Source organism: Bison bison, unplaced genomic scaffold (assembly GCF_000754665.1).
Source record: "Bison bison bison isolate TAMUID 2011002044 unplaced genomic scaffold, Bison_UMD1.0 scf7180017864089, whole genome shotgun sequence".
Taxonomy (NCBI): domain Eukaryota; kingdom Metazoa; phylum Chordata; class Mammalia; order Artiodactyla; family Bovidae; genus Bison; species Bison bison.
In genome coordinates, this window is record NW_011494661.1 from 125,819 (window position 1) to 152,171 (window position 26,353).

Sequence of the window (26,353 nt, forward strand, 5' to 3'; positions counted from 1 at the left end):
AACGTGAAGCAGGTTCTGCGGCTGCATTGCAATGTTATTGGAATAGTTTTTCATTCTGTATAGCATCTTTCTCCACCTACCAAATGGGAGATAGTACCATCTGTCCCTCATGGTGATGGGGTATTAGGATATATCCAGAAAAATCCATAAATCACCTTGCACAGTGGGCCTACACTGTGGTTGTCACCATCGGAGTCACGAGTAGGAACGCCTCAGACAAAAAACATCGGCTCTGGAATCTGTAGGAAAGATATGCTTCACTAATGGAAGCAAAAAGAAATTTCTATCGTTAAAACACATAATCAGCCTAAGCTAAAACAATCACAGAAAAATCCGTGGAGAAACACTAAGCCGCAGGGCCCACCTCAACTTCGGCCGCAGTGGTGGGAGGAGCTTGGTGTTTGACCACGCCCCCTGCGCCAGGTCCCCGAGGGGCGCCGCCCACCTCTCCAAGGGCCTTGGCGCTGCGCGAAGCAGGTTTTGGCCCTCCTTCCCTGGAGGAGCGCCGAGGGACAGTTCTTGCGCCTGCGCCCTGCGTCAGTGGGAGCAAGGCGACCGTCTCGCCCCCGCCCGAGGGCCCTTGTGCGCCTGCGCGGTCGCTCTCCCGCCCTCTCGCGGCGCTCGGCTGAGTCAGTCAGTCCGTCGGAGTCTGTCCTCGGAGTAGGAGAGGCGAGGCGAATTTGGAGAGCCAGCTGCAGAATTATTTTCTCTCCCCTCCCTGTCTCCCGTCCCACATCTCTCTTCACCCCTCTCCCGCCTTTGCTCGTGCAGCCATGGCGGAGCCGTCGGCAGCCACTCAGTCCCCGTCCGTCTCTTCGTCGTCCTCCGGGGCCGAGTCATCTGCGCCCGGTGGTGGCAGCGGGAGCCCGGGAGCCTGCCCCGCCCTGGGGACGAAGAGCTGCGGCTCCTCCTGTGCGGGTGAGGCGCGCCGGGGGACCCCGACCTCGGGAGGGGGGCCCTAGGGGGTCAGGGACGGCACACCATCCTCGCGTCCTGGAGGCTTCAGCCCCCGGGAAGGAGCGTCTGGAAAATGGGCTAAGGGGGAGGGGGGTGACAGGTCTTGCAGGCGGTGAGGAAATAACGGGGTGTGGGGAAGACTGGGGGAGGGGAGATATTCCCGGGGGCGTTAACGCCGAGACTGGGCAGGTGGGCGCAAGATACCAGTGTAGCGGCGGGGGGGCGAATCCGTCCTCTGAACCGGGGTGATTTAGTGGAGGATTAGAGAGACTGAGAGGATCGGGGCAGGTTGGTGGTAGGAGAAATGCCCTGTTAGGATTTTGAGGGGATGGCGGTGAAAGGGTTGGGCTGCACTGCAGGTTTGCAGACAGGTGTTGACAGAACCAACCGTTCATGGTTGTCTTCCAGAAAATATGGTTGTTGTTTTTTTTTTTTCGGTTGCCCGTGGGGAGAATGAGGAAGTTTAATGGAAACACTGAAGCCGTTTTCTGTACTGTTTTCATCCGCCTTTAATAATTTTTTTGTGGCCACACTCGGAATGCCCGATTTTTCAGAGGCTCGGAGGTAGAAGGAGGCGTGATGAGAACAGCTCAGGGAAGATTTGGGAGGGAGCTGCTGACGGTCCAAGATGGATCCGTGGCTGCATCTGCAACACAGCCTGCTCTTCACTGGCGCGGCGTGGGGGTGGGGACACGAGGTTAGCAGCTTATATTCTAGAAGAGAATAGATAGAGTCATGCCAAGCAGTCGACATGTTTTAATTCCATGCTTTTTGTCGGCTATTATTGATCGACGTATAACAAAAGGGGGTGTTTCCCGCAGAAAGGGGGGAGGGGGAGAAAATTCAGACAAAGCAGGGGCTGATGGAACCCCCTTCTCCTCGCATCTCTATGAAAGACTAGGAGGGAAGCTGCAGGCCGCTTTTAGTTTCCATTGTATAGGCTTCTGCCTGCTGGTGGGAGCTGGCTGGCAAGCTCCCCTCGAGCAGAGATCTGCAGTGCAGATGCCGTCTTGAGGGGGAAAAAAAAAGCACCATGAGCAGGTGGTGGTGGTTCTTAAAGGAACTCAGTCTTTGAAGAAGAAGAAGCTTTTTGTCGAAGTACCATAAGCTCGGGGGAGTACAGATAATTTTGCTCTTTATTTAGCTACCTTAAAGAATTTTGAGACGTTTTAAAATGCTTCATTGTCTCCTTTGCGAGAATCTTGCATTGATTCTCTAAAGAACAAAATTTATCTTAGCTTTCAATATAGTCTCTAGGTGTTTTTCAAACAGTGGATTTCCACGTAAATGCTTTGGTACCCGTTCGGATTTTCCAGTGTGGTTATGGACATTTCAGTAGAAACAGTTATCAGAGGAAGCTTCTGCAAGGCCAAGATGAGCTGTCCAGATAAAGGAATGAGGCAGCAAATTTAGAACCCCTGTCCCCTTTAAACCACTACCATTTCTCCTCCAAATTTTTGTGTTCTGGGCAAAGGTCCAGATGAACAGCAGCTTCGTTATATACTTAGCAACTTGATGTTTTGGCTTTAATCACTTGTTATTGGTTACTCTTACGTTGTTGGCCCTTTTGTGCATACCTTTGATTTTCTTGATTTTAAATTTTTGATACACTTGAAAAATAGATACTTTCGCCACCTTGAACTCTGATCCACTACAAATATGTATTAATATTGTATAAAAATCATTAATACAGTTTTAGTGAGTTCAGTGCAAGATCCTCATTTGTCAGGTCACTACTTGAAAAGTTTAGCTTAAGACACTGTAGTGCATAGTCAGAATTTCATTGCCAAAGCTCTTCCTCCTTGCTACATGTTTTCTCCATCTCTCAGAGGAAATGTCTTAGGCTTTTGCACCATGAAAATAAGATGAAGTTTGTTATTACAAAATTTGACTCATAAAATGGATTCTTTAAAAATTTACCTTGATTGTTTTAAAATCTGTAAGTGTTAATGTCAACCTTTAGCTTCGTTTTCATTCACCAAGCTTCTCTTGGTTTTAGAAACTTTCAAAAAATAAGAGTTTAAAAAAAAAAGAAGAGTAGGTGGTCACTTGATGCCTGCAGGAAACAAATTGTGTCTTGACCTACCTGTTTAGTAACAAATTTTAAGATTTAGTTTCTAATTAAAAGTGATCAGTGATAGCGCTCCCCCCATCCAGCGCATTCAGTGTTAGCGCAGCTGGCAGTGACGTATAGAGAAGGTCAGGAGCCAGGAATGCCTTCCCGGATTTCTGCCTTTGAAGAACAACAAAGATTTCAAAGGCAGAAATTTGAGGTTGAGGTGAAAGATACATAAATAATTAGTATTCTTTTTAGGATGAGGGTTGCCTTATTAGATATCAAGTATAGATACCTGTCTATTGCCTGAACTTAAAAAGTGGTTTAATAGTTTACTGTCTATAGCCTTTGAAATTCTTTAACTTGCTAGAGACTGTTCTTTATTATTGCTCTGAAAATCATGGTGCCAAAATAAAGCTACATTTCTTGTATCTCTTCATGAAAGTTAGCTCAAAGCAAAAAACAGCTTGGATAACTAAAAAAACACACACACACAAGTTTTTGTTTTAATTACTTCTTTCCTCACTCGTGAAACTGAGTTGTTCCATGTACTTTTTATGGCTTCATTTTTACACTTTGTTCTAACATATCAGTCAATCACATGATTATGTAATATGTATTTTCAGTCTTAACTCTTAAGTAAAAAAAAAACTCTGACTACCTACCTGTTCAGCACTGCAGTCTGTATTGTACACATCAGATTAGCAGTGAGTGTGTAATATGGTGATAAACACACAGACTTGAGTCCCAGAGATACCTATGTTTCAGTCCTGTCTGTGCTTATTGACCATATGACCTTGTGCACATGGTAAGTCTCAGGAATGTGACCTAGACAAATTTGCTGCCCTTAACTCCTAACTTTTATTGAATAACAATACCTAGTATTTGATACATCTATTTGTAGGTTTAAAATATATAGATACAAAGAACAATTGAATAAGAAGTGAGAAATCATGAATCTTCCTCACAGTAAAGGATGCTCTTATACTTTGTTCTTCTTTATAAAAGTGAATTGGTTTTTTCAGCTTTTGACCCCTTGTATTTATAAGAGCTGCCACTCCTTTCACTCAGCTGATCTGTTAAATAAGTTGGGGGTGCAGCCAGGATGTTTCATAGGTCGCTTGGCATCAGTATGCTAAGATATTTTCTGCAGCATGCTGACCATAAGTATAGTTATGATACATTATAAAACTCCTGTCAATGGAAGCAAGAGGACAGGAAAGGGCAAGAACGGTCATGTAGTATGGTTCACAAATGCTTGTTGATTTGAATGGTTTTTATTCCCTGGTAATAGAAGATATCTTTTAATGCTATTTTCTTTTAGAGTCAGATTCACAAATAATTTAACCACTCTGATCAAACAAACCAGTCCACATATATTTAACACTTACACCTTCCTTAAATTGAAATCTCTAAGGAGTTGTTTATGTAGTAGCTGGTAAGAGCATCGGTGCTTTTATTTTTATTATTTTAGAGATGGTCTGTAAACAAAATGAAACTAATATTATCGCTTTTATTGTATTCTGTGATGGTGGTGTTGTCCAGTCCCTCATTCGTGTCCCACTGTTTTCTGTGATGAGGAAATTATGTATCCTTACTGATACAGTAGTCACCTGTTTAATCCTGTGCAGTTTATAAGCATCTGTAAATGAAGCTTGGTAGTGAAGGAATTGGTGACGTGTCATTGAAGGGCAGAAGGAACATTAAGGTTTCCAGTTTTGTGTGAGCCAAGACATTGTTCTGTAGAAGGGCACTTCTCTTTAGACTAGCCATAAACCTAGAACTACCGTTTTTGTAATTCTGAGCAGAATTATAAAAGCTCCAAATAAATGATTAACTATGTGTATTTATTGTATGTACATACCTTATAGTCTGTGTCCAACTTTATTGTTAATGATGAATTTATAGCTGCCTCCTTAATTGTACAGACTTATGAAATAAATATGAATTTTGTAATATAACTTTTTAGATGAAAATTACCAAGTTGATACTATGTTCATATGATTTAAGTCATTCAGGAGTTGCACAGGAGACTGACTGAAGTTTTATCCCATTTATTTGTAACAGCTCTTCTAGAATTATTTTGGATCATTGGGTATGTTATAGGTGTTTTTGAAAAAGAGTGTATACTAATGGGCTTCGCAGGTGGCGCTGTGCTGTGTGTGCTTAGTCACTCAATAGCGTCGGTTCAGTTCGGACTCTTTGCAACCCCATGGACCGTAGCCTGCCAGGCTCCTCCATCCATGGGATCCTCAGCGAGAATGCCGGAGTGGGTTGCCATGCCCTCCTCCAGGGGATCTTCCCAATCCAGAGATTGAACCTAGGTCTCCCACGTTGCACACAATGGATTCTTTACTGTCTAAGCCACAGGGAAGTCCCCAGGTGGCACTAGTGGTAAAGAACCTGCCTGCCAATGCAGGGCACTTAAGAGGTGCTGGTTCTATCCCTGGGTTGGGAAGATCTGCTGGAGAAGAGAATGGCAACCTACTCCAGTATTCTTGCCTGGAGAATCCCATGGACAGAGGAGCCTGGCAGGCTACGGTCTGCGGGGTTGCAAAGAGTCAAACAACTGAAGCGACTTAGCATGCTCGCATGTATATTAAGTAAATTTAGCTGTAATCAGTATTGCTTATGATTGCATCATTGCAGTGTTTTACTACATATCTGTGACTAGTAACATCTGTTACTAGAGTAGGACATGTTACTGTGTAATACTGCAATTTCAGAGAAAATCCCCTTATTTCTTACTTTTCTTTTTTTGGTTGCTCTCCACCACTTGAGGGAATCTTAGTTCCTCAACCCAGGGACTGAACCCATGCCATGGCAGTGAAAGCACTGAATCTTAACCAGTGGACCACTGGGGAACTCCTGCAGAAAATCCCTTTAAATACTTCAGTTGTGTTTCTGTTTTACATTTTGTGATAGGGTGGGTAATTGTTAGCAGTTAGCTTCCTCTTGTGATGGTCTCTTTAAATTTCAAAGAAATATTCTAATCTGTTTTTTCCAGTCTGTTGGTTCAGTTTTCCTCATAAGCACATCATCATAACCTGGGGGTGGGGGCATGGTTTTGGAGGCAGGAGCTCTCTGACTTCTTCCTCACTGGCAGTTTGCCCTTGAGGATATATTGAAAGGTATTCTGAAAAACACTTTTAGCAAAACTAACATGGAGCCACCTGAAAGCATTTCAACAGTGGGCATTGTCTTCATTTTACATAAAAGGCAGAAATACTTGATTTATGTCTTACATTTGTGTATTGCTTTATGGTTTAATTTGTGCCAGTACATTAACTTAATTCAACAAATATTTAAGCATACATCAAACATTGTGGCTATGAAGTTAAAGGTAGGATGAAACAGGGATTAAGGATCCAACTCAGTTCTTTCAAATACATACACTGCCTCTCCTTCAAATTTGAAACAACATGTGGTAAAAAATAGTTCTGTCACCCTCTTAAATTCAGTTATTGGTTAACCAAGTTCAGTTAACTTAGAAACCTTCACTTCTGGTCCCGTGGTTTCTAAGCCAGGTGGCTTTTTGCTCCACTTTTCTACAGAAACTTCTCTCATCAAATACACCAGTTATTTTCCATGTTACTAAATCCAGTGGTTACTTCTCTTTCTCATTTTATTTATTTATTTTTTAACCTCACTGTGAGGAGTGTGGAATCTTGGCTCCCTGACCAGGGATTGAACCCATGCTCCCTGCATTGGAAGCATGGAGTCTTAAGGACTGGACTGCCAGAGAAGTCTCTCTTCCTCATTTTAAATGCCCTTGATTCCTCTCTTTCCTTTACGCAGCAATCAGCAAATCTTATTGATTCTACAGTGACTGACTACCAGTTTTCCCAAGCTCCATCGCTGCTACCCTGGTCCAGGCTATTGTCATAGCTCTCCTGAATTACTGCAATTGCCTCCTAACTGATCTCCAGACTTTCTCTCTTGGCTCTCTTCAGTCTATTCTCCACACAGCAGCTGGTATGAGTCTGAAAAATGTAAGTCAGATCATTTCACTCATTGGCATATGCTCTAGTCACTTCTGATCACACTCAGATTAAATGCTGAAGTCCTTAGAAAGCTTATGAAGCCCTGTAGTATCTGGCCCCAGCCTGCCCCTTGCTCACCTAGCTTTAGCCACACTGATCTTGTTATTTTTCACACCAGGAATACCTCTCTCAGTGTCTTGTTTGCTGCTCACTGTGCCTAGAATGCTCTTCCCTCATACATTCCTACAGCTCTTCACTTTCTCACCTCCCTTAGATCTTTGCCTGGCTACCTTATCAAAATTGCATAAGAGAAAAACACCCTGTAGGCTTTTCCTGCTTTATTTTTCTTATCACTTGTCATAATCTGTCTTACAGTATTTGACTTATTTATTTTGTATATTGTCTGCCACAAAATAGAAGTTTCATCAGAGTGGAGATTTTTGCTGTTTTATTTACTGCTCTATCTCTAATGCCTGTCAGAACCTGGCACAAAGCAGGCCTTCGTATTTTTTTAATGAGAGCAAAGACTTTATGGAATGGATGAGTAAATGGAGAACCTGTACTCCCAGGAAAATAATGCATATAAATGAAGTATTGCATCAACTTTCACAGATTCATGAACTACTATAAAATCTACTCATAAACCTCAGGTTAAGAAAATATTGTTTTTGAAAATCAGATTGTAAACTTTGCAGAACCTTCTGCATATGGAAATTGATATATTCATTTTGGTGCTGAGGAGAGACTTTTCATATAAGTGCATAATACTATATCCAAATATACTGTATGTTTAAGATTATGTTCTTTTACTACTTCTGGACTCTAGTTAATTTTCCACTAATGGCTTTAAATCCAGAAAATTATAACCACTTGAATGTCACATTTTGGTGTATGAGAGATTCACTTCTATTAAGTACTCAATAGTAACCTAGTATGATGTGGCAGAATTTTAAAATGTGTTAAAATAAGTCTGATTTCCATCTTCTAACAGAATCTGAGATTTTGATTTAATATGTTTTAAACATTATTTGCAGAAGAGTAAAATATTCCTAACAGTAAATATAGCACTACTTAGAAGTTGGGTTATTAAAACATTTGTAACTGATTTACTATTTTTATGCTTTGTTTTGTTTGTCAGACTTTCTAATTTTGTTTCTTTTGCAAGAAGAGTTCTGCTTATTTTTCCTCTTAGATTGCATATGCATTTACTCTACATATGTACACAGAAAGCTTTCCAGCTCTTTAGTCTTGTAACAGAGTGAGCATCTTGACTTCTAGAGTGAAATGCATAACTACTACATTAGTAGGGCTAAATGTCCAGACTCAAAGTCTGTTTCTGAAATAACAATTTAAACTCTTGCTAAGGCTCTATAATGTTCAAGCCTCCATATCCTGTGTCTTCTACTGTATGCTGACCATCATATTCTGTGCCTTATGAAAGATGTAAGATGGACATGTAAGATGATCCTTAGCCATAAGGTGCTTCCAGTCCGATTGGAATTTGTTTCCAATAGCAAATAAGTTGAATGGATATTAGGTCTTATTTGGTTTATTGATTCCAGAGGGCCAAAACATTGTTAATTGGTCTGTTTTTACAGTAGTTATGTTAGCTCTAGTAAATTAAAATTATTAAAAATTAGCCTGCCAGTTTATGTAGATTCTCCCCCATGCCTTAAGTGGGGGAAATGCTTAGTAACTTGCTTCTAAAGGGTACAGTATAGAAGGGTGGGGAAAAGTACTACCATGGAGAAACTTGGCAAACTCTACCTCAGCCAGGGGATCAAGGTTAACATCATCACTGATAAGTCATATTAATAGTACGTACCTTGATATGGTATGACAAGGCAGCCCTTCACCTCAGTGAAGGGTTACCCCTCAGTGGTAATCCTCCCTGAAATGCATAACTACAGCCTAACAATGAGAAGAACATCAGATGAGCCCAAATTGTGGGACATTCTGTGAAATATACTTGAGCAGTCCTCAAAATTGTCAAGATCATCGAAGTAAAGAAAGCCTGAGAAATTGCCATAGTCCAAAGGCAGCTAAAGAGACATGACGACAAAATGTGATGTGGTTTCCTAGATGGGATCTTGAAACAGGGAGGGGGCATTAGGGAAAAGTTATTGAAATCTCAGGGAAGTATGGGCTTTAGTTATCAATGTATCAGTGTATCAATGTATCAATATTAGTTCATTAATTGTGACGTTTATCAATACCACCATACTAATATAACATGTTAACAGCAGCAGAAACAGTGCTGAATAAAAGCAACAGTCTTTTCTGTAAATATGAAATTTTCTAAAATGATTTTTTAATAAGAGAAAGCTTTAATCATGAAATAGAAATTGTTTTGGGAGAGGCAAGTAGGTACGAGTAATGCATTGGAGGTCTAGTGAGCACAAAAAGGTTTTGAAAAAGGAAAAAATGGCATAAAGTTTGGGGAGAAAATCAGTCTGCCTCCTAGACCTCTGATGGGGGAGAGGACAGTAACTGGCTCAGTTTAGCAGTTTTTACTGAGATCCTGGGTTGCCATCAAGAACTGTGGTCATGAAAAAACAGACAAAGATGACACACAAAAATAAAACTACAGGCCAATATCACTGATGAATATAGATGCAAAATCCTCAACAAAATTCTAGCAGACAAAATTCAACAACACATTAAAAAGCTCATACACCATGATCAAGTTGGGTTTATTCCAGGGATGCAGGGATTCTTCAATATATGCAAATCAGTCAGTGTGATACACCATATTAACAAATTGAAAGATAAAAACCATATGATACTCTCAACAGATGCAGAAAAAGCCTTTGACAAAATTTAGCACACATTTATGATTAAAACTCTTCCAAAAAATGGGCACAGGAGGAACCTTCCTCAACGTAGTAAAGGCCATATATGGTAAGCCCACAGCAAACGTTATTCTCAGTGGTGAAAGCTGAAAGGATTCCCCCTAAGATCAGGAACAAGACAAGGGTGTCCACTCACCACTGTTATTCAACATAGTTTTGGAAGTCCTAGCTACAGCAGTCAGAGAAGAAAAAGAAATAAAAGGAATCCAGATTGGAAAAGAAGAAATAAAGCTCTCACTATTTGCACTGTACATAGAAAACCCTTAAGATACTATCAGAAAATTACTAGAGCTAATCAGTGAATTTAGCAAAGTTGCAGGATGCAAAATGAATACACAGAAATCACTTACATTCCTATATACTGATAGTGAAAAATCAGAGAAATTAAGGAATCAATCCCATTCACCATTGCAACAAAAAGGATAAAATAGGAATAAACCTACCTAAGGAGACAAAGGACCTGTATACAGAAAATTGTAAGACACTGATGAAAAACATCAAAGATGACATAAACAGATGGAGAGATATTCCATGTTCCTGGCTAGGAGGAATCAATATTGTGAAAATGACTGTACTGCCAGATGCAATCTACAGATTCACTGTTATCCCTATCAAATCACCAAAGGCATTTTCCCCAAAACTAGAACAAAAAATTTCACAATTCATATGGAAACACAAAAGACCCCAAATAGCCAAAAAAGTCTTGAGAAAGAAGAATGGAGCTGGAGGAATCAACCTTCCTGACTTCAGATTGTACTACAAAGCTACAGTCATCAAGACAGTATGGTACTGGCACAAAAACAAATACAGACCAATGGAACAAAAGATAGAAAGCCCAAACATAAACCCATGCACCTGTAGGTACCTTATTTTTGACAAAGGAGGCAAGAATATACAATGGGGCAAAGATAGCCTCTTCAATTAGTGGTACTGGGAAAACTGAACAGCTACATCAACAGTTTCTAACACTATACACAAAGGTAAGCTCAAAATGGATTAAAAACCTAAATGTAAGATCAGAAACTATAAAACTCTTAGAGGAAAACATAGGCAGAACACTCAATGACATAAATCAAAGCAAGATCCTCCAGGACCCACCTCCTAGAGTAATGGAAATAAAAACAAAAGTGAACAGGTGGGACCTAATTAAACTTAAAAGCTTTTACATAGCAAAGGAAACTGTAAACAAGGTGAAAAGACAAACCTTAGAATGGGAGAAAATAATAGCAAATGAAACAACTGACAAAGGACTAATTCCCAAAATACACAAGCAGTTCATACAGCTCAATACCAGAAAAAGAAACAACCCAATCAAAAAGTGGAGAAAAGACCTAAACAGACATTTCTCCAAAGATGTACAGACGGCTAACAAACACATGAAAAGATGCTCAACACCACTCATTATTAGAGAAATGCAAATCAAAACTACAATGTATGGAGAGAGTAACATGGAAACTTACATTACCATATGTAAAATAGATAGTCAATGGGAATTTGCTATATGTCTCGGAACTCAGGGGCTCTGTGTCAACCTGGAGGGGTGGGATGGGGATGGAGATGGAAGGGGGGTTCAAGAGGGAGGGGACATATGTACAACCATGGTTGATTGATACTGATGTTTGACAGAAAACAACAAAATTCTGTAAAGCAATTATCCTTCAATGAAAAATTTTAAAAAAAGAAAAGAACTGTGGTCATGAGAAAGAGTGGAAGGAATGCCTTTTGTGTGTGGGGGGGGGGCGGGTGGGTCTCAGCTATAAAGCAAAAAGGGTAGCTAAATGATAAAACTTATTTATTTTTGGCTGTGCCGGGTCTTCATTTCTGCACCAGGGCTTTCTCTGGTTGAGGTAGGCGAGGGCTGCTCTTCGTTGTGGTGTATCAGTTTCTCATTGTTGTGGCTCCTCTTGTTGATGAGCACAGGCGCCATCTCTGTAGCTGTAGCATAGGGACAGTTGTTCCGCAGTATGTGGAATCTTCCCGAACCAGGTATTGAACCTATGTCCCCTGCATTGGCAGGTGGGTTCTTACCACTTCACGACCAGAGAAGTCAAAAAATAATTTGTTTTAAAATTAGAATAAGAAAAGATGTTTGAAAGAACTGATTAATTTCTCATTTTCATTATACTAATTTTAGATAAATTTCAAACACTTCATTTTTCTTTATGTATTAGAAGAAGTTTTAATAATCTGTAGAAACTATCATAAAGGAAAAAGCTTTGGTGTTATAGAAGTCATTCTACAAAGTTGTTCCCAGAATAACTTATTTCTCTAACAGTGTAGTCTATATTCTGCTGGTGTTGAAGGAATGGATACCACCAAAATAAGTAATTCACGGAAACCGTTTTTTACTGCAGTTTAGAAAATTCAAACAGTCAGGTTTATTAGTGTATTTTCCCCCAATCTAAATCAAAAGTGGACTCTCACATCCAATCCAAAGCTTCTTCTGTCTTTCTCTCCCCCCCAGCAATCCATCTAACACAGGCTTGATAAGAATTTGGAAACCTCCACTAGTGTGCCTTTTTCCTATTTTTCCTCCCCATTTTTCCACTGCTTACCTACTCAGTGTGCTGCTGGAGGAAAAGGTTAAGAGGTATGGGGACAGGATCTTATCGGCTTCGTTCAATGTAGTTTTAAAACATAAACTTGAGAGAGGAGGGGAGTATAAATGCAGGGTTGTTAAGATTTGTTTGAAATTGAGACATCAGCAACCTAGAATAATCACATATATAGAAACCTCGTGGTAACCACAAACCAAAAATCTGTAATAGATACACACCCAAAAGAGAAAGAGAATTCCCTGGCAGTCCAACAGTTAGGACTCTGGGCTTTCACTGCTGAGGGCCTGGGTTCAGACTCTAGTTGGAGAACTAAGATCCTGCAAGCCGTGAGGTGCAGCCCAAAAAAAGGAAAGAGAGCAAAAGGAATCCAAACAAAACACTAGAGAGAGTCATCAAATCACAAGGGAAGAGAACAAAAGAAGAAATAGACAAAGACAAATACTGTATGTTATCACTTGTATGTGGAATCTAACAAAAATGAATATAACAAAACAGACTCAGAACAAGCTAGTGGTTACCAGTCAGGAAAGGGAAAGGGGTGGGGCAAAATACAGGAGTAGATGAAGAGGCACAAACTACTGTGAATAAAATAAATAAGCTACAAGGATATGTCATACAGCACAAGGAACATAACCAAGTTTTTAAATAACCTTATCATTATTGTTACTTTATTTTGGCCACATCTCATGGTGTGTGGGAGCCCAGTTCCCTAACCAGTGATCTTAACCCCCTTCAGTGGAAGCACAGAGTCTTAACCACTGGACTGCCAGGAAAGTCCCTAAAGTAACTTTAAATGAAGTATAATCTATAAAAATTTTGAACCAGTGACACTAAATCCTTACTTTATATAACTAACCCATGAGAAATAAGATTCAATAAATAATAATCTTAGGGCTTGAAAATACATATATAGATGAGAGGATCAGAGCTCTGGAAAAGTCTATTGCTCAACTTTTCTCATTACTTAAAATTATTTACTCAAAATCATTTATTCAAAAAGTACCCTATCATGATAAAGATGCACATGAATGCAGAAAATATACGGGAAAAGTTAAATTAATTCATAAAATGTTAATGGCAACAAAGCAGTATTTCTAAATGTTGTGTATTACTTTGTATAATTTGATTCTGAGTTCATATGTAATTAAATTAATAAACTGAATGTCATAAGTATAACCACCACAAAAATATGTATACATAAACTTGATTAGTAAATTTTCAGATAAGTAGCACATACATTACAGACCAGCAAAAGAGACAAGTGATCTGGCTGGTAGACAGAGAGAGAAGAAGCATTGGCTTTCAAAAAACGTTCAGGTTTAAAACTTGATTCTGACATTTATAAGCTTCAGTTTTTGTAAGGATTTGATTTAATATGTATATAAATACTTAATTCAGTGTCTGTCATAGACACTTGGGACTCTCTAAGTGGAATGAAGCTCTGTTTTCAAAGAGAAGTTTTTGTTTGTTTGTTGTAGTTTTGACAGTTTGTTGCAGCTTAAATTATTATGAAGATTGAAAATCCAGTGGTGTAAAGACTAGTAGGATTGTTCACTAAACGGTTTCATTGAGAGACCTGTGAGAGATCCTGTTTTAGGTGTCCTTTTTCTCCCTCTAAGGTAACTAATCCATTTCATGTAGGTGGGAAGCACAGGTATGTGTCAGGAATTATAAGAAAAATGTATGTTCATAATAGAAAATTTAGTACACAAAAATATAAGGAAAATTAAAAACTAATGGGTAGCATAGCCTTTCATTTTGTAACAATCTCTAGAAATAATACATGTTCCTCATATTCAAAAACTCAAAGAAGCAAGAAAAAAAAACTCATAATCCCTCTACTCAGAGAGTAAATATCATTATCCATTTTTCTTCTTAAATGAATTTGTATTTTTTACTGAAATGGGGTCACATTATTTAAATTACTTTTGTAATGTTCTTTTTTATTCATTGTATTATCAGCATCGTTTAGTATGAATAAATTCTCATCAACAGTACAATTTTTAATGAATAATATCCCATTGTATGGATATACTAAAACCTATTTAAGCAGTCCCTAGTAACTTTTATTAAATTTCCTTAATGTTTGTGATGAACAGTCTTATAACTACATATAGGCACAGATTTATTCTTTTACTTATAAATCTGATTATATATTGGAATTAGGTTTCATCAGGTTCACTTGTGGTCTTTTATCCCTTCTAGCAACTTCCTGGACTTTTTTCCTACAAATATTGCTTCTTTTTCATATTCAGTCTTTTCCCTTCTACTTGCCCCTTTCTCTATATAAATACACTTGTCATTTCTATTCCTAAAAAATCTCTCTTTCAACTCTACCTCTGTCTCACTGGTGCCCAGTTTTTAGTCCTTCTCTTTATCATCCATACTCTGCACACTTGCTTTTAGTGCTTTTTAAACTTCGTTCACTCCTCAGTTTTCAGTGGCTGGCCCCCTCCTCCCTCTAACCAGAGTCATCAGTGCTGAATTACCTGATTACTTAAGTTCAGTGACGTGTTTCAAAGTCTTCACCACTCCTTGGCTTTTAACTCTGTTAATCATTCTCTAAAGCTTTCTTCAGGTGACAAAACATTTTCCCCCACATTGACTCTTTTCTGTCTCCTTTACTAGTGATTCTTTTTTGAGTCTCTGTAAATATTGGTCATGTATCTCAAGATTCCATTGTTAACACCTCTTTGATTCTCCCTGGACAAATTCATTCACTCTGGTGGTGTCAGTTCTCACCCAGGTGTTAGCTCCTAGATATTTACCTATAACCCTTACCTGTCTCCTGAGCCTGTTCATATTGGTAAACAGTTTCCACTTAGATATTCCTTATTGTTGTTCAGTTGCTAAGTCATGTGTGACTCTTTGCAACCCCATGGACTATGTAGCTTGCCAGGCTCCTGTCCTCCACTACCTCCCAGAGTTTGCTCAAAGTCATGTCCTTTGAATTGTGATGCTATCTAAGCATCTCATCCTCTGCTGTCCCCTTTTCCTTTTGTCTTCAATCTTTCAATCTTGTCTTCAATCTTCAAAGCATCAAGGTCTTTTCCAGTGAGTCAGTTCTGTGCATCTAGTGGCCAGAGTATTAGAGTTTCAGCATCAGTCTTTCCAATGCATATTCAGGTTCAATCCTTTAGGATTGACTGGTTTGATCTACTTGCAGTTCAGGGGACTCTAAAGAGTCATCTCCAGCACCACAATTCAGAAGCATCAATTCTTCGGCACTTAGCCTTCTTTATGGACCAACTCTTACATCGGTACATGACTACTAGAAAAACCATAGCTTTGACTATATAAAATATGCCTTTGTTGTTGGTGTTCAATTGCTCAGTCATGTCTGACTGCAACCCCATGGACTGCAGCACACCAGGCTTCCCATCCTTCACCATCTCCCAGAGCTTGCTCAAACTCAGTCCACTGAGTTGATGATACCATCCAACCTTCTCATCTTTTGTCATCCCCTTCGCCTCCTGCCTTCAGTCTTCCCAGCATCAGGTCTTTTATAATGAGTCAGCTCTTCACATCAGGTGGCCAAAGTATTGGAGCTTCGGCTTCAGCATCAGTCCTTCATGAATATTCAGGATGGATTTCCTTTAGGATTGACTGGTTTGATCTCCTTGCAGTCCAAGGGACTCTCAAGAGTCTTCTCCAACACCACAGTTCAAAAACATCAGTTCTTTAGTGCTCAACATTCTTTATGGTCCAGCTCTCACATCCATACATGACTACTGGAAAAACCGTAATTTTGACTATACAGATCTTTGTTGGCAAAGTAATGTCTCTGCTTTTTAATATGCTGTCTAGGTTTGTCATAGCTTTTCAAGGATAAAACTTTGTTGTAGATATGCCTTCAGTTCAGTTCAGTTCAGTCGCTCAGTCATGTCTGACTCTTTGCAACCCCATGAATTGCAGCACGCCAGGCCTCCCTGTCCATCACCAATTCCCGGAGTTCATCCAAACCCACGTCCATCGAGTCGGTGATGCCATCCAGCCATCTCATCCTCTGTCGTCCCCTTCTCCTCCTGCCCCCAATCCCTCCTAGCATCAGGGTCTTTTCAAATGAGTCAGCTCTTCACACCATGTGGCCAAAGTACTGGAGTTTCAGCTTCAGCATCTGTTCTTCTAATGAATATTCAGGACTGATTTCCTTTAGGATAGACTGGTTGGATCTGCTTGCAGTCCAAGGGACTCTCAAGGGTCTTCTCCAACACCACAGTTCAGAAGCATCAATTCTTCAGCGCTCAGCTTTCTTCACAGTCCAACTCTCACATCCATACATGACCACTGGAAAAACCATAGCCTTGACTAGACGGACCTTTGTTGGCAAAGTAATGTCTCTACTTTTGAATATGCTGTCCAGGTTGGTCATAACTTTCCTTCCAAGGAGTAAGCGTCTTTTAATTTCATGGCTGCAATCACCATCTGCAGTGATTTTAGAGCCCCAAAAAATAAAGTCTGACACTATTTCCACTGTTTCCCCATCTATTTCCCATGAAGTGATGGGACCAGATGCCATGATCTTCGTTTTCTGAATGTTGAGCTTTAAGCCAACTTTTTCACTCTCCTCTTTACTTTTATCCAGAGGCTTTTTAGTTCCTCTTCACTTTCTGCCATAAGGGTGGTGTCATCTGCATATCTGAGGTTATTGGTATTTCTCCCGGCAATCTTGATTCCAGCTTGTGCTTCATCCAGCCCAGCGTTTCTCATGATGTACTCTGCATAGAAGTTAAATAAGCAGGGTGATAATATATCTACTACTGTGGGCAGGAATCCCTTAAAGAAATGGAGTGGCCATCATGGTCAACAAAGTAGTCCAAAATGCAGTACTTGGATGCAATCTCAAAAACTACAGAATTCGTTTCCATGGCAAACCATTCAGTATCACAGTAATCCAAGTCTGTGCCCCAACCAGTAACGCTGAAGAAGCTGAAGTTGAACGGTTCTGTGAAGACCTACAAGAGCTTTTAGAACTAACACCCAAAAAGGATGTCCTTTTCATTATAGGGAACTGGAATGCAAAAGTAGGAAGTCAAGAAACACCGGGAGTAACAGGCAAATTTGGCCTTGGAATACGGAATGAAGCAGGGCAAAGGCTAATAGAGTTTTGCCAAGAAAATGCACTGGTCATAGCAAACACCATCTTCCAACAATACAAGAGAAGACTACACATGGACATCACCAGATGGTCAACACCAAAATCAGATTGATTATATTCTTTGCAGCCAAAGATGGAGAAGCTCTATACAGTCAGCCAAAACAAGACCAGGAGCTGACTGTGGCTCAGATCATGAACTCCTTATTGCCAAATTCAGACTTAAATTGAAGAAAGTAGGGAAAACCACTAGACCAGGTATTGAAGATATGCCTTAGACAGCTTATTTCTTAGTGGAAATTAATACAAAGAATTCCTCCTCATCCCCTAGCCAGCCACATTTCATGTAGTTCTTCAGTCCTTTGACTTTTGCTTCTCCAGTCTCCAACATTCAGTGATTCAAAATCCTGTCCATTCTTTCCTGTCATATCCATCCCCTCATTCCCATCCTCACTGCCTTAGTTTAAGCCCTCATGTCTTGCCAATGTTATGTGGGAGCTTTTCAGTTAAGTCCATACTTTACCCCTAATAGCTCAGTTGGTAAAGAATCCGCCTGCAATGTAGGAGACCCCGGTTCAGTTCCTGAGTTGAGAAGATCCCCTGGAAAAGGGATAGGCTACCCACTCCAGTATTCTGGCCTGGAGAATTCCATGGACTGTATGGTCCATGGGATCGCAAAGACTCTGACACGACTGAGCAACTTTCATTTTCACTTTACCCTGCTGCCAGAGTTCTTTAAAACACACGAGATATTGTCAATCCCTTACCTTCAGTGATTCCTCATTACACATCATATGATATAATTCAAATTTCATTGTATGATATTTAAAGCTATTTGGAATCGGGCCAGATGTTCCTTCTCTCCAGACTGCCTTCCCTTGTCTTGTTCACCTGATGACCATCATCTCTTCTGCCCCTGCTGTATGCATTCTTCCCGTAATGCAAACAGTTTTACTGGTTTTTCTTTTTCAGTTGCTTGTGGGCACAGCCATCATCTCTGCACTGTTACAGTGCCTAAACTTAGTTACTTGTAGATAATATTTGATTTAATTATTAGTATTTGTGAATTAAGGTCACCTTTTTTGGGTGCAGTTGCCTGCATCAATATGGCATATGAATACAATATGATTTTGTAAGTTAGAAGAGCTCTTGCAATATTGTTGCAAACTACTTCTGGTTATCTGTGCCCTGTATCAGAATAGATGCTGTTGCATAAAAATTTGTGTGTTGAAATTTTCCATTAGGAGGGTGTCAGGTGGAAATGAAAAGGTAGGTTCATGGGATCTTTTTAGCATCAGGCTTACTTAGCATTTGGATTTTCAGGTTTATTCAGTTGGCAGAGATTTAATGTTGAAGATAAATATTAACCCATTTGGAAACATTAAATAGAAATGCTTGTTTTAAGAAAGAAAAGAGTACTGTTCTTTCAATGGTAGGAGTAAATGTGATGCTTCATTTTAAGATAATTAAAAAATAGTGAATTTTAAAATTCTGGTCTTGAGTTACCAAATTACTGCCTCTTGTCCACTAAGTTCTGCCTTGGTGTTAACGTGCTCCGTTTCTGTCAACTAAATAGTTTTCTTTTTTTAATTGAAGTATAGTTCATGTTCAATATATGTAAATTACAGATGTTCAATACAAAGATTCACAGTTTTTAAAGGTTAAACTTCACTTGTGGTTCCTATAAAATATAGGCTATATTCCCTGTGTTGTGTTTAGATTAGTACTTACGGATATAGCAATGGCCCAGTCCTTTAAAGCAATCTCCTCATTTTAAGTATATTTCTGATATTTGTGAAAACATTTTTATAATTACAAGGAAAAAAGGAGTTAAGTAAAGATCAGTATATTTAGGGGTACTTTTTCAGGGTTTTGTTTTTCACATGTTGTTTTATTTCTTTTTCCATTTTTACTGAAGGCAATTTATATTCTTTGTTTAATTTTTTTTAAGGCCAAAGGTTGTAATAAAAAGCAAATCTCCCTCCTGCCCTAGACCTCAAAGTTCCTTTTGTTTCCAGTTAACAAATGGAAGCACACTGTGTGAACTTCAGTACTTTGCTTTTCAATTTAATATATCAACGTACATAGTTGTACCTCATTGTTTTTTGTAGCGGCAAGTATTCCATTATCTGGAGGTAACTATTTAACTAGGCTTTTATCGATGGTCGTTTAGATTATTTCTGGTGTTTATAACCAGCGCTCTTATGAATATCCTCACTGATGTACATGTCTTTGTATATGTATGCAGATATATTTACCAACTTAAAGAATATGCTCAGGGGTTGGTAGGGGAAGTCTATGCATTTAAAATTTTGATATATGTTGCCAAATGTAGAGAAATATAAGTCCCAGTTTTAGAGAGAGGAGATTTCTTACATATGTCCTGTTTTTCCCAGTGGATTAATTGTGATTTAAATTTTTTTCTTTTTTTTTTTTTTTTTTTCAGTATTCAGGGTCAGTTTTACATATTTGCCAACTATATATATTTAAATGCTTATATTCATGGCTGACTCCTCAAAATGAAGTTAAAAATGGTTTTAAGCAAAACCAGTTAGTACTCAGATACCTGTTTTTTCTTTCCTGCATGAAGTTGCAGGGTAGCATTATCTTTCTTGAGCTTATTTAAAAATTCTAGGGGTTCTTCTTTTCTTCCTTAGAAAAAATTGAATTGATTAACTTTTAGAAATGCATTTTGAAAATGAAGTAAGGTTTTTCTGGCAGGTGAGTGAAAATAGTAATTGGAAATATAGATTTGGGGTTTCCCCTGTTCCTTAAACCCAATGAAATTACGATGCTTTGCCAAATTAAAAAAAAAAAAAGTTAAAGTTCAGATTCCTGTGTGAGGTTGTCAAATTCTCACGCTGTATATTTTCTTTCAGATTCCTTTGTTTCTTCCTCTTCCTCTCAGCCTGTATCTCTATTTTCGACCTCACAAGGCAAGTCTGTCATTTTTTGTGTGCATTAATAAAAGAAAAATGTTAAGAGAAAGAGGCTGTAACTGGGGAAATGAGGCAGGAGTTTTCTGTTGCCCCCAAATTCCCTAAAATAAAAACTAAATACAAGTTAGCAACTCCTAATGACTTTCTCGTAAAGCTCAATAAAATAGAATGAGGCTGGGTGGACCCTTTAACATAGCATAAGCTTTAGGTGTAACTTTGAGTATTTTAAAAATTAGAAACTTGCCAAAAGAACTTGGAGTAGAAAGAACTGCAGCTCAGAAAACACACTTTCTCCAGAATGCATTCAACCTGTTGATTTGCAGTTATCTAATTTGTTTGGAGAGGTAGTGGATTTGGGAAAACTATAAAACTGTGCTTCCACTGAACTAATACACCGTCCTAGCTAGAATACTTTAGTGTGGACTTATCTGAGATTCATCCCAAGAGCTAGGCCAGTTCCACATTGCCTAGGAACACTGAACAAGTCAGTTGAATTTTTGGCAAGCGAGGCTTGTTTTCCTGGAGATTAAATTATGATGTTTTGGGGGGTTTGTTCTTACTCTATCAATGAGGAAGGGAATCAGAGTTGATAGCTACATGGAAGAGAATGTGCTTTGTGCTGCTTCGATTTGCATTTTTAAAAAGTGCTGTTTCATTTGTGCTCTTGTACTCCACCTCAGGGATAGGTCAACGGAAAATCATTATTTTAAAAAAGATCATTAAACTCACTAGATAGGTCCAAGAAGCCTTGTTCAAAGAGTGTATTGTCCTAGCTGGAATGAAAGTGAGCATGCTGGTTCATTAGGAAGACTTTCGCCTTGTAAGAATAAAGAACCTAATGGGATAAAATAAACATAGTAAGTTTTTTTCAGAGTCTGATCTGCTTCTTGGGAAACATGATAGACAGTTTATTGCATTCATTTCAGACTGATAGGATTAGAGTCCCCAACTCTTTTATAATGTGCCTCACTGTGTGAATTTGGATATCTTCTGGGTCAAATTATGACCTTTGAAATTAACTTGTTTATAGTAAAATATAGATATTTTGTGAATGTTAGGAAATGAACATACAAATTGATCCTCAACATCTAGAACCCAACTAGATTTATATTTTTAAGGGTATTTTTTCCCTCATGAGAAATTTAATAATTTAGACAAATAGATATTACATTTATTCTATTCTGGAGGATGTCAGTTAAAAATATAGTGTAAATAGAACAAGTAATTATATTTTCTCAAAGTATTTCAGATCTTTTAGGATACTTTCAACTTAATAATTTAGACAAATAGATATTACATTTATTCTATTCTGGAGGATGTCCGTTAAAAATATAGTGTAAATAGAACAAATAATTATATTTTCTCAAAGTATTTCAGATCTTTTAGGATACTTTCTTCATAGTCACTTTTTTCATATAGAAAGGAAATAATTGATAGCCTAAATAGTGTGACAATGCAACCTAATCACAACATGCCTAATATATAGAATGTTGAGAAGATATGTCATAGTTTTAAAAATTACTTTAATCCATATTAGGAGAAACTACATACACACTCAAATCAGAGGTAAATAAAAGGGATTTTTCTAATTAAAACAAAAGTTGAAGTAGGTTTCAGTTTCACAGTGACTATGAAAGTTTGTTTAAAAAAAATAGATTTGTAATTCTTCCTTTTATAGTTATTTTGACCAGTGCAGATTCAGGGTATGTTATTATTAAAAGGGTATTGTAAAAAAGCAGTTAAAAATGTCATATCCCTGAAGATGTTCCAATCTAGCCTCTATTACTAGTATTTTCTCCTGCAAAAAAAAGACATAATGGAAAAGCAGCCCACTTGGTGCTGTACGTCGTTGGCAGGTCTAGAGATCAGCTGATTCAGTTTTTTGAGGGCACTCTTTGGCAAGTGATTAGGTGTGTTCTAGGGTGGCCAAGACTGGTAGCTTCTAGTCTGCCTTAATAAAAGCAAGGGAAAGGAAGTTGCTGTAGTACTTAGTTAGCTGGATTAAACCCCCTGGAGAGGATAGCTAGGACCAGTTCCGCCCAGCTGCAGCCTTTCAGAGGGACTGTCGCCAGCAGGTACCTTTGAGTCCATAACTGGCACTAACCCAGCTAATCTGTCTCTGGCTTTCATATCCCTGAGCTGTTTAGCCTTGGAGAATTGTGCCTTGCTATATACGTCCAAGCCATATTAGGGCTTCCCTGGTGGCTCAGCTGGTAAAGAATCCGCTTGCAATGCGGGAGACCTGGGTTCAATCCTGGGTTGGGAAGATCCCCTGGAGAAGGGAATGACCTCCCACTCCAGTATTCTTGCCTGGAGAATTCCATGGACAGAGGAGCCTTAGCAGGCTACAGTCCATGGGGTCACAAAGAGTTGAACACAACTGAGCGGCTTTCACTTTCACTCTTTCTTTTCAAGCCATATTAAGCAATATGTAACAGTAATTAAAAATGACTTTTTCATACTTAAGAATGACATTTTTAATATTGAAATATATATTTATCATTATTGGACTTCGAGGGGCATGTACTAAAACTTGTCTTTTTCTGTTTTTTGATCATGCTGCTAAGCTCACGGGATCTTGATTCCCAGACCAGGGGTTGAACCTGGGCCCATAGTAGTGAAAGTGCTGAGTTCTAACCATTGGACCACCAGGGAATTCCCAAAGTCGTCATTAATTTGGACTGAGAAGAAAGGGCAGTTAAATCTTTCAAAAGGAAATTATGTAGTCTTTATTAAGTTGTACTACTTTGAAGTATACAGCTACTTAAGCTAACAAGTTAAGCTTTTTGAAAACTAAGAGATTTATGTTGAGAATGTCAAAAATAATCAGTTCTTCTTAAGTAAGTTGTATTCCTGAGTAGGTCCTTTCCAATCATTTGCTTATTGATTCCTTTTTTATAGTTCATCAAGCAGAGTTAAATTTCAACTTAATCCTGGAGCATTTCAAATAGGGGAGTAAATTTTAACATTTTCCTGTACTATTAAATAAGGATATTAACAGAGGTATAGATGTAGTTTATGTGGTCATTTGGGGTGGGTTGTTTTTTGTTTGTTTTGAGCTTTTACTGTGGTTAGTACTTTTTTATCTCATTTAATCCTCACAGCCAATTTTATGGAGGAAAGGTATTGCTTCTTTTACTAATTGAGGACATTGGGGTTTTAAATGGTGAAATCACTTGTTCAAGGTCACACAGTGAGTAAATGACTCACCTAGGACTCTGAAGTCCATGTATGTAACTATTACCTCCAGTAAAGGTGATGTGTTAGTGATATTTTAAGGTTTACAGGTTTTTTAGGATGTCGTGTTAACATCATGAGAACACAAGAGGCAGAAATGACCATTTTAACCATAATATTGCTGTTAGTGATATAATTTAGTATCATCTGGGGGATGTACTCCCTCCATCAGACACAAAATCAAATTTGGTTTCTCCTTTTGAAATCTTTGATAAAAAGTGGAAGCTGGAAAATACTACAAATTTCTGTAGAAAACATTGGAAGAAAAGTGGGTGAAAATAAGATTATAAGGAGGATCCATCCGCGACCCAGAATTGGAAGCACATTTGCAGTAGTGAATATTTGCAAATAATTTGAGTAATGCAGTAGGTATATGGAATAGGAAGTTAAACACTGAACTTTGGGACAAGCATTGAGGGAAAAAAATTGCCAGTTACAGCCTTTTTTTTTTTTTTTTTTAAAAAAAGCAAAACATTTTTCTTTGTACAAAATAGACTTTCTGTTTAGGATCTAGCTTGGCTGCAAAGTGTGCTGGCTAACTTCCTATTTTGATGCTTGGCTGAAAATTGCTGATAACTGTTTTGCACGATAATTTGTCTTTCCCTCTTGTTTTGTGAATATGAGAAAATTCAAGTGTAGGAAAGCCTATACCTGAATATTTCAAGCCTCCCTTGTGTGAATAAGCATAATATGTATGTGAAAATGTAACTTGGTGGCTTACTACAGGCTGGCACCCTTTCTTCACTGGTGTGTGCTTTTTCCATGTTACCAACTAAAAGTAATGAATTTCCAGGCTGGGTAGTAACCAAATGGTAACTGTAGCATAATCCCAAGTTACTCACTCTTTTAAGGAAGAAGTATAATATACAATATTCATTATGGCTTACCTGTTTCTAGATCACATTGTGTTTTCATTATTAAGTTACAAAACACTTGAATAAAAAAATATTAAACCCTTTTCTAAAAGTTTGGAGAATAAGAGAAGATATTTTGAAAGGTAGAGTAAACAGTCTATGAAGAGGCTTTTTCAATTCAAAATATTCACTTGACGCATACACAGTATTCAGTTAAAAGTTGTTTCTTTATCCTGTGATTGGGCTTCCCTGATGGCTCAGTGGTAAAGAATACAACTGCAATGCAGGAGACTCTGGTTTGATCCCTGGGTCTGGAAGATCCCCTGGAGGAGAAAATGGCAATCCGTTCCAGCATTCTTGCCTGGAGAATCCCACGGACAGAAGAGCCTGGTGGGCTAGAGTCCATGGGATTGCAAGAGTCAGACATGACTTAGCGCCTTAACCACATCTTGTTCTATGAGATAAAATACTCTGGATATAGAAGAGGGGAAACTTTTTCAATTTCCATGCAAGATTCTCTAGTCAAGTGGAGCTTTTGCCTTATTCCAATCAAAATTTTGAGTTAATATATTAACTCAATTTAATCCTCAGAGCAATTCTTAAGTTAGGTGCTTTAGTATCCCAATTTTTCAGATGGTATTAAGCAACTTGACAAGGCCACACACCATTAGTAAGTGTAATGAAAGGATTTTGCAACTCTTAATAGGGATTTTGGGTTTGGGTTTGGGAGTGGTCTGGAAATTTAGAGTATGACCGCCAACTTAATTTCCTAGTCTTATTTAAGATACTATATGTAAACGGAAACTTCTGAGTAATGACTATTAAGTGTCATGCTGACTAATTGGAAGAGTCTTTGCCAATGGAGCTTAGTTTCTAAAGACCTGTTAGATTCTAGTCTTTGTTTTATTTAATGTTTTCTTACCGTTGTAAGCACTTTACTTCCAGACTGCTTTTTTCCATGTCTTGATACAAATTAGCTCTGTTCAAGTTTGTTAGAATTTCAACTAGCCAAATGAACTTCTTTCCATTTGCTGAAATTCTAAGCAAGATAATTATTAAAATTAAAGCAAAAATGCTAACTTACTTTGCTACATGTGGGGAAGCTTGATTGACTGTCATGAGAGCTAACATCCAGAGCTAATAGCTAATAGATGCTATTGGCTGAGGAATTACTCTCCTAATTACTGAGGAAAGATTGCAGCACCACACTCTGTTTAGCCCCTAAACCTCTCCCCCCAGAAAACACTGTCTGCTCCAAGCATTGCCACATTATCATTAGGGAACATGATAAAGCTATTTTTGTGTATATAATAGTTATGTCATATTAAAGAATCTTCAGTAAAATGAAGTCTGTCAAGAAGATACGGCATTCAGTATAGAACTTGGTATTCTGAGAATAAGATTTCTAACCTAATCTAGTTTTTACCTCAGATTATTATATACCTAATTCTAAACTTCTGGAGTACTAAGAGTTCAAGGAAATTAGAAAAGAAACAAGGCTTAGAAAACTGAGAATTTTGTGTCCTGACAAAGCATAGAACATTTCTACCATCCTCTTTGTGTGTGTGTGGCCGCACCGCATAGCTTATGGGATCTTAGTTTGTCAGCCAGGTCTTGCTGGCAGAGAAAGCATCAAGTCCGAACCACTGGACCACCAGGAAGCTCACTGCCATACGTTTTTTTTGTTTCTAATACTGTGTGCATTCTTTCATTAGCATCTTGTATCAGTTGCTTTCTTTCTCATTTCATCAAATCCATCATCATCATCATTATCATTTACCTGTTGACTTTGCTTCTTTTCTGTCTCCCACTCTGTACTGTA

General features: G+C 38.5%; 1 protein-coding gene across 1 annotated transcript in view; it reads left to right on the forward strand.

The window, feature by feature from the left end:
* The first annotated feature begins 598 nt into the window (after positions 1-598).
* The window catches only part of LOC104987175 (reticulon-3), a 65,137-nt gene continuing 39,382 nt past the window's right edge, over positions 599-26,353 (forward strand). Inside the window, exon 1 of the mRNA XM_010837967.1 lies at positions 599-918. Within this exon, the coding sequence (XP_010836269.1) occupies positions 774-918 (145 nt within the window). The 5' untranslated portion in view covers positions 599-773. The remainder of the gene's footprint in view (positions 919-26,353) is intronic.